The 8,956-nt window shown below is 38.3% G+C and overlaps 2 protein-coding genes across 2 annotated transcripts; both read right to left on the bottom strand.

The window, feature by feature from the left end:
- Window positions 1–718: 718 nt before the first annotated feature.
- LOC132491177 (keratin-associated protein 13-1-like) lies at window positions 719–1,264 on the bottom strand. Its single transcript, XM_060100029.1, has one exon. The coding sequence runs from the start codon at window positions 1,220–1,222 to the stop codon at window positions 719–721; it is 504 nt and encodes a 167-aa protein (XP_059956012.1). The 5' UTR covers window positions 1,223–1,264.
- Window positions 1,265–8,111: 6,847 nt separating this feature from the next.
- LOC132491180 (keratin-associated protein 13-1-like) lies at window positions 8,112–8,657 on the bottom strand. Its single transcript, XM_060100033.1, has one exon. It carries the CDS (start codon window positions 8,613–8,615, stop codon window positions 8,112–8,114), a length of 504 nt encoding a protein of 167 aa, XP_059956016.1. The 5' UTR covers window positions 8,616–8,657.
- Between the last annotated feature and the right edge of the window lie 299 nt (window positions 8,658–8,956).

The raw sequence follows: 8,956 nt of genomic DNA, 5'->3' as shown, positions 1-8,956 counted from the left end.
AATTTTTCCCCATTCAGTGGTATTTTCCAAATGGCTTGCTTTTCTCCTTCAGTCAGCAAACATCAAGGCCTCATATTCTTTGAAGAATATGTGCTCTATGCCACTCCTGAGATTATTATTCACGTGAAGTTTATGCATGCAATGTAAGGATTTCAGAAAACAGAAGTTTTGAAGAAGAAAATGTTGAAACCCTCAAATAACTTAGTTCAAACCTATCAATGTTAGTTTTCCAAAGTTTGCTTTCAGAGGTATAGTGAACGTTAACTTAAAAGCAGCCTCCAAAAAAAGCAAAAGCCAAAAAAAAAGAAAGAAAGAAAAAACACGCTTAACTAGTTAAAACTAACAATAAACTTAGTAGCACATTTGCAAGCCAAATTGAATGAGTTTATTAGATTATATTCATTTAGGTTTTTATCCATTTTGTGAATAAAATGCATGAACAAGGATCACATTAATTCATTAACATTAATTCATTGTTTGTTAACATGAATTTCATTAATTGATTTAGTAATATATTTCATTCATTTGTCTAATTCTGTTAATTTATTCCATAAACTTAATCATAAGTTCAGTATACGTGGCAGACAGTTTTTTGGTCAGTATTTTACGAATGGCAAAAAGGTGAAGAACAGTTGATCCTCCCGAAGATCATGAAGATGATAGAAGCTCTGTATAGAGGTTGGACACATTGCTCACATCTGAATGTTCCACAAGCTGATCAATAGAAGGCAGATCCACAGATTGGTCTGTAACACAGTGATTGGCAACTCCTAGCGGCAAAGCAGGATGGGCGGCAGAAGCCGGATCTATGGCTCAGCCAAGGGAAGGCATAGACTTCATAACCCAGGGGTCTGAAGCCATGGGATCCAAAGCCCAGTGTGTAGCAGCTTCTGGATCCATAGCCCAAGGAGCAGCCTCTGCTGGACCGAGAGCCCAGAGACCCAGCATAAGTTGTGCAGCAAGGACTGTAGATCATGGAGGTCCTTGGACGGTAGCAGGAGGTCTGGCAGGGACTGGATAGCCCAGAGGATGTGAAGCACCTGATGGGCTCATAGAAGCCACTCCGGAGAGAGGAGCCCAGACGGCAGGAGCGGGGAGAGCAGCGATCAGTGCTGTAGACCAGGTCGCCGAGGTAAGAAGAGCCACAGGAGGAGCTTGAGTAGCGCAGGTGGTCCCCAAGGGAGCAGGAGGAGAAGTTTCCTGAGCATGGATAGTAGGACATGTTGAGAGGAGTTGTGAGTTCCAATGAGTGACAATGAGAAGATTCTGAGGTTTAATGTCACCCCCTGGACTGGGGTGTTTTTATACTCTTAGCCATGGGTGTGACATTCTACACAGTCACCTTTGTCACGCTTGTAAAGTCTCATCTCTGCATGTGTAATTCAATAATATTTTCTGTAATTGCAGATGAAAAATTCATTTCATCTCATATTCATGTGTGAACTCACCGTGTTGTTAAAACACTAAGCTAATGAGCTGTTCCAAAGTCAGAAATTCTATGATGACGTGCCTTTGATGCCATCTCATCGTGACCAGAAAATCCCCTTCTCTTCTCACTGGCCAAGATTCTTTTTTCATTTGACTGTATGTTGGCTGGGGGATGCTTAGCTCTAAGGGAAGTGATTAAGATGAATTAATTTTTTTTTTCCTGTGGAAGAAAGGCACCCTATTTGCCACCAATGATTTTCTTTCCCTAACTTTATTTCATTGCCTAAAATTATTTTTATATATTTTATTATAAAATTACTTCTCAAATTCTTTAGAAAGAGAAAATAGATCAGGTAAATTGAATAAGAAATATGGTGGATCACAGAGATAAACCAGAACAAATGTTTAGAGGCAAAAATGACTAAAGAAGTCTACTTTGAAGCAGAGGCTCAGGGGATGCCAATATGTACACATGTGAAAAGACTCAGAGTCAAATATTTTAGAGGCAAGAGGAGATAAGTAGTGACTTTATGGGGTTTTCTATCTCTGTAGTTTAAATTAAAAAGTTCAGTATGAGAATAGTTTATGGCTTTTCATATATATGCTGTCCCTTTTTTCATCTATATTTAAAATTTTGTAGAGGTCTTTCTTCTCTAGAACAACTCCCATCAAGCACTACCTTCTGAACATTTCTACCTTCAGATTCTTTCATATGATTTTCTTTTTCACTGGAAAACATAATTTTTATCTACTCTATCCCTTTAAGATTATTTTTCCACTGTAAAATATCCAAATATCCTCTTTTTATAGAGCTTTCCATAACAGGTAAACCTGAACTAAAATGAATATTGAAGGATTTTCTCAAATTAAAAAGACAATAATCTCAGAGGGAAAGTTGGAATTGCAGCAGGTGAAAAGAAGACTGAAATATGAGTGAATTATGTCTAAATACACATTCTACACAGCACTAATAAAGTGGTTCTTAATATATAAGAAGAAGTAAACAGTAATAAATTAAGAATGATCATTAAAATCTAAGATTTTGCTTAAAAATTAAAAGCCTGGAAAAAATAAAAAAAGAGTAAAATTATAGCATTAAACCATTTTATTACTCCTCAAATGCATGAAAAGAGACAAAAAGAAACATAAAAGATGGAATGAATAACAATAAAATAGTAAATATGTAGGTAGAAATCTGACTGTATCAATAATTTAGTTAAATATAATATGACAAATAGTCCATATAAAAGACTTAGAATATCAGACTGGAATGAAAATCAAAACTGTTTTCTACATAAAAGAGATTCTCTTAAATATGAGGAAAGAGAAAAGGAAACAGAAAAGATATATCTGGCAAAAGGAACAAAAATGCTACTTCTACTTTATTAATCTCAAAGTTTGCTATGTGTTAAGAAGTTTATTGTATATTAAGCAAGATATTTCTTAACAATCAATCTGTCGGACTACCAGGAGTATACACATTATTTCATTAGTTTTTTAAATGTTACACTAAGGCCACACCATCTAATAGAGTAGGCACTAGCCACATATATCAAATTCAATTTGCATACATTCAATTCAATTAAATTAAAATTCAGTTCCTCAGTCATATTCATCACATTTCAAGTGCACAACAGATTACACGTGGCTAATGGATACCAAATATTGGAAATTGCAGGTAAAAAATATTTTCACCATCAAAGAAAGTTCTATTGGGCAGTGCTGCCTTAAAGATCACAGCCGATTGTTGATTTGTTAATATAAATTCACATTTTTACTGTTTTCTGTACAATGCAAGAATGTTAGAAATCTTAAGGCCACTTATCCTTACCCCAATTCATGTATTATTATGTTAGTATTTTCATTTTATGTATGCTTATGCATACTGATAAATATTTGTCCCCATGTTTTTACAGGCAGTATTTGCTTAAATGTACCCAATATATATTTTTTATTTACTCTTTATTCCTTCCTACATCTTTTTGCTATAGGCGAGGATCATTTTGCTTTTGACTATGTATAACTTTTGACTATATATTTCTGTGCTGGAAGGCTAGTGACAAGATCTCAAAGTTTTCAATTGTCTGAAAATATCTGTATTTCTATTTCCTATTTGAAACAGATACTCACTAGTCGTGTATTCTAGTTTTAAATTGTTCTTTCATCACAAATTTGAGGCTATTTAATTGTTTTCCTACCTTCCCCTTTCTATATGTTTAGAGTTCAGTTGTCAATTTTACTGTTGCTATTTGTGTGTGTGTGTGTGTGTGTGTGTGTGTGTGTGTGTGTGTGGTACGCAGGCCTCTCACTGTTGTGGCCTCTCCCATGGCGGAGCACAGGCTCTGGATGCGCAAGCTCAGTGGCCATGGCTCACGGGCCCAGCCGCTACGTGGCATGTGGAATCTTCCCGGACCGGGGCACGAACCCGTATCTCCTGCATCAGCAGGCGGACTCTTAACCACTGCACCACCAGGGAAGCCCAGTTATTCCTTTTTTGAAGGGATGTGATGTGAGTTCCAGTGCAGATCTGTACCTGTCACAGTCCACCATTTTCACCTTGAGGGTCAACTTATCAGGAGAGAGATTCTCTGTAGCTCTGGTTGTCCTCTCTTCCTGAGGGGAAATGTTCAAGAGTGACTGGGTGGGATTAAATGTAGACTCTGTCACTGCATTTGAACTTGGAGCTGGGGTGGGTACTCATTATTTCCCTCCTTCACAATCTATTGGAAATTTGCTTCACCCTCAGCTACCACTTCTATTTGTCTCAGTGGATTTCTTGGTGGTATTACCTATGCCCTTTCCTAAGAGGTATGAACACTGATAACCATACCCTTTTCTTGCTATAGTTACTGCATATGACAAATCACATCCTCAACTGGGCAGGGATTTTCAAGGGCCATCTAAGTAGATCGACTGAGCTCCACACATACACCTTCTTACCCTCACTGTGTAACAGTAACCCTACTATTTTCTACTAAACAGGATCATCTACCCTTGGATTAGATGGTAACTCTTTTATTTATTTATTTATTTTTGGCTTGCTGGTACCCCAAACAAGGAACTCAAAGTGCTCAGCCAGCAGTCATAATTGCAGTTCAATGATACCTTTGATATGTCCATTAGAAAGTCTGCCTTTGGGAACAGGTGTTCTATCCTTGGAAATTCCAGTTGCAGAAATAGGAAGCATAAAGTTCTTAAATGGGTCACTGGGGATGAGAGTAAGTGGATATTTGGGACCCAATCTTTGAGGACATTGTTTCCATGCTCCAAGCAAACTTCAGCTTTGCTGTCAGTGGGGCTATTTAATGCTCTATCAGGCAGAGAGCTTCAGGGTCCTGTGGTTTTTGACATAACTTGTGGATCCCACTTCTCGGTGTCTCTACTATGAAGTGGATTTCCTGATTAGATGCTGCCTTGTGAGGAATTCCATGCTGGTGGATCAAGTTTTTCATTAGCTCCTGAATAATATTGCTGCTGAGATAAGCACAAAAAGCAGAGGCTTACTCTGAATAGGTAGCTATGTGTTTGAGGATGAACCACTGAGCTGTTCATGGCACAAGGGGGCCATGTTAACTTGCAACCAACTGACCGGTTGGTCTCCTTGAAGAATAGTGCCATACTGGGAGTTTAGTATTAGCCTCCGTTGCTGAGAGATTGGACATTTGTAGTGGCATTCATTATATGAGATTTGTAAGTGGGAGCTTATGCTGTTGGACCCATTCATAGCCTCTCTGGTCACTTATTCACATGCTCATCTTGCCAGCATTGTGAGGACTTCTGGCAAAGGCAAGCTAGCTCGACTGACAGTCATTTTGTCAACTTGAGTTTTTAGCTGCTCTTCCATGATAGATGCATTCTGGTGGGCATTAAGAAGAAATACAGAGATCTTGACACTTTGGACCTACATACATATATCCATCCATATGTCTCTATACCAGATTTTATTGTCTGAATATTATATATTCTCCCTTCCAGGTTTTTAACTAGCTGGTCTGGTCAATTGCAACTGTCCAGGAATCTAGATGGATCATCAACGGGGACCACTTTTCTCTTTTCTACAAAGTGGATAACGAGGGGCTACACATATGATTCTACACATAGAGAAACTTTTTTTTTTTTTCTCATCATGGTGTTTAAAGGCATCCATGCAATGAGCCAATCCATCTGCAAGTCTTGCTTGGGCTTTTCCCTTCCTCCTTCAGCTGGTCATTTGAGGCACCAAATGTGACCACACATGTGATCTGAGACAGAGGTGGTGGTGCAATGCTGGTCGGTGACATGGGGGTCTGGGTTTCTGCTCATGGAACCTGCTTTCTTGTTCTGCTAGCGTTCATTCCTGTATGAGCTATTTCTGTCTTACAATGGATTGCTACTGAGTCCACCTGGCTTCATGACTTGGAAGTTTCAACAGAACGCATCTCACGATGGACAGCTACAGATGCATGATCACTTGTCCCAGTGTCAAATTTTGTATCTCTAGCAGGTCCAAGTAGTTTCCAAGGATCTGATTATCCAAAGATATGTTAATTTTCAACTACAGATTATAAGACCTTGTTCTACAACTTTATTTGCCTGCATTGTGATTTTCCCACCGAGGTGTGCCGTAAACTCCACATTGCAGTTTTATTTTATTTTATTTTTATTTTCTTCAATACCACCGATGCCACCAACACACTATGGTCTGCCAGATTGTTTGACCCAACCAGTAGGGTTGCTTGCATCTGAGACTAGACCTACAGAATCTTTTCCTGCTCCTGGTCTAAAGGAAGTTTTGTATATAGGCCAGAGAGGTACTTCTACTTAGGGAGTATGTTCGTTCCAGAACCCCGTAAAGCCTACCAGATGCTCTGCTACTTTATTTGTAGTAGGGGATTTAAGAGATTTAACTGTTTGTTACATATTTTATATTTTTATATTATGCTATATATTTAATATGAATATATTTATATAAAATAAGGAAGTATAATGACATTCTTTTTTACATAATATTTGACAAAAGTTTTATTTTATCAAGATCTTTAAATGCTTAAATAAGTAGAAAATAGAATGAAAATGAGCAGGCAGAAAACTATTTGAACAGTGTGAATAAGAGAAGATGAATCCTAAGATTAATGTGATCCAAAACTCAAGATATCCAAAACAATGATGTGAAAGAGACCTATTATACCTCTCTAGCTGATTTTCCATTACTAATCCATACAAATTGTAACTTGATTTTCAATAATTTCCTGAACACAAGTACCTTTGTACCTCTCTGCTTTGATCATTTTATGTCACCTTCTCAGAATTCTCCTTATTCTCTCCCATGTTGCTTGCATCTTCACTTCTTATATTAGTCCTCATCTATCATTTGGATAGATGGTTTTATTTGGTTTTATTGTAAGACTGGGACCTAGAGCGAGCCCTTAATGGGCTTTGAGTCTTCATTTCCTTCTGTGTAAAATAACTAGTTCATAAAATGTGTGTTTCTCATGGTTCTTATAGCGATCTGAAAAATGATGAATAGGAAAGTTCTTTGAAACTTGTTCTTTATCTCAGTATAAAGATACTGTCTTTTTGTTATTTGTTTTAGACTTATCAACATGTTGCCTAACTTAGCACTAGGCTGTTTTCTGAAATATGTGACCTATAAAATGTCAGATTGGCTACATAAAACATAAAAACGAGGAGTGTGTAAATGTGTGTTGCAATATGAATGAAATAGTGACTTTGGATGGTTTGAAAGCCTTGTTTTCTCCAGCCATGTATAATTTGGATCTTGGATCCAATAAGGTGAAACTCTACATCTCATGAACCTAATTAATTCTCTCCAAATATAATTGGCTTCCTCTTTACACCTGTGAAGAAATCAATTCCATACAAAGGTACTCAGTGAGATGAAGGGATAAGGTTTTCTGCCACCCAACGTTGACTGAATCAAAGAACGCTCTCTAAACTAATGTACAAAACTTCTCATATAACCTATAATTTTTCCCCATTCAGTTGTATTTTCCAAATGGCTTGCTTTTCTCCTTCAGTCAGCAAACATCAAGGCCTCATATTCTTTGAAGAATATGTGCTCTATGCCACTCCTGAGATTATTATTCACGTGAAGTTTATGCATGCAATGTAAGGATTTCAGAAAACAGAAGTTTTGAAGAAGAAAATGTTGAAACCCTCAAATAACTTAGTTCAAACCTATCAATGTTAGTTTTCCAAAGTTTGCTTTCAGAGGTATAGTAAACGTTAACTCAAAAGCAGCCTCCAAAAAAAGCAAAAGCCAAAAAAAAAGAAAGAAAGAAAAAACACGCTTAACTAGTTAAAACTAACAATAAACTTAGTAGCACATTTGCAAGCCAAATTGAATGAGTTTATTAGATTATATTCATTTAGGTTTTTATCCATTTTGTGAATAAAATGCATGAACAAGGATCACATTAATTCATTAACATTAATTCATTGTTTGTTAACATGAATTTCATTAATTGATTTAGTAATATATTTCATTCATTTTTCTAATTCTGTTAATTTATTCCATAAACTTAATCATAAGTTCAGTATACGTGGCAGACAGTTTTTTGGTCAGTATTTTACGAATGGCAAAAAGGTGAAGAACAGTTGATCCTCCCGAAGATCATGAAGATGATAGAAGCTCTGTATAGAGGTTGGACACATTGCTCACATCTGAATGTTCCACAAGCTGATCAATAGAAGGCAGATCCACAGATTGGTCTGTAACACAGTGATTGGCAACTCCTAGCGGCAAAGCAGGATGGGCGGCAGAAGCCGGATCTATGGCTCAGCCAAGGGAAGGCATAGACTTCATAACCCAGGGGTCTGAAGCCATGGGATCCAAAGCCCAGTGTGTAGCAGCTTCTGGATCCATAGCCCAAGGAGCAGCCTCTGCTGGACCGAGAGCCCAGAGACCCAGCATAAGTTGTGCAGCAAGGACTGTAGATCATGGAGGTCCTTGGACGGTAGCAGGAGGTCTGGCAGGGACTGGATAGCCCAGAGGATGTGAAGCACCTGATGGGCTCATAGAAGCCACTCCGGAGAGAGGAGCCCAGACGGCAGGAGCGGGGAGAGCAGCGATCAGTGCTGTAGACCAGGTCGCCGAGGTAAGAAGAGCCACAGGAGGAGCTTGAGTAGTGCAGGTGGTCCCCAAGGGAGCAGGAGGAGAAGTTTCCTGAGCATGGATAGTAGGACATGTTGAGAGGAGTTGTGAGTTCCAATGAGTGACAATGAGAAGATTCTGAGGTTTAATGTCACCCCCTGGACTGGGGTGTTTTTATACTCTTAGCCATGGGTGTGACATTCTACACAGTCACCTTTGTCACGCTTGTAAAGTCTCATCTCTGCATGTGTAATTCAATAATATTTTCTGTAATTGCAGATGAAAAATTCATTTCATCTCATATTCATGTGTGAACTCACCGTGTTGTTAAAACACTAAGCTAATGAGCTGTTCCAAAGTCAGAAATTCTATGATGACGTGCCTTTGATGCCATCTCATCGTGACCAGAAAATCCCCTTCTCTTCTCACTGGCCA

The sequence above is a fragment of the Mesoplodon densirostris genome, chromosome 5, assembly GCF_025265405.1.
Source record: "Mesoplodon densirostris isolate mMesDen1 chromosome 5, mMesDen1 primary haplotype, whole genome shotgun sequence".
Taxonomy (NCBI): domain Eukaryota; kingdom Metazoa; phylum Chordata; class Mammalia; order Artiodactyla; family Ziphiidae; genus Mesoplodon; species Mesoplodon densirostris.
This window is presented reverse-complemented; position numbering and strand designations above follow the sequence as displayed.

Coding starts and splice junctions, on each gene's coding strand:
- LOC132491180 (XM_060100033.1), bottom strand. CDS start 8,615: ATGTCCTACTATCCATGCTCAGGAAACTTCTCCTCCTGCTCCCTTGGG.
- LOC132491177 (XM_060100029.1), bottom strand. CDS start 1,222: ATGTCCTACTATCCATGCTCAGGAAACTTCTCCTCCTGCTCCCTTGGG.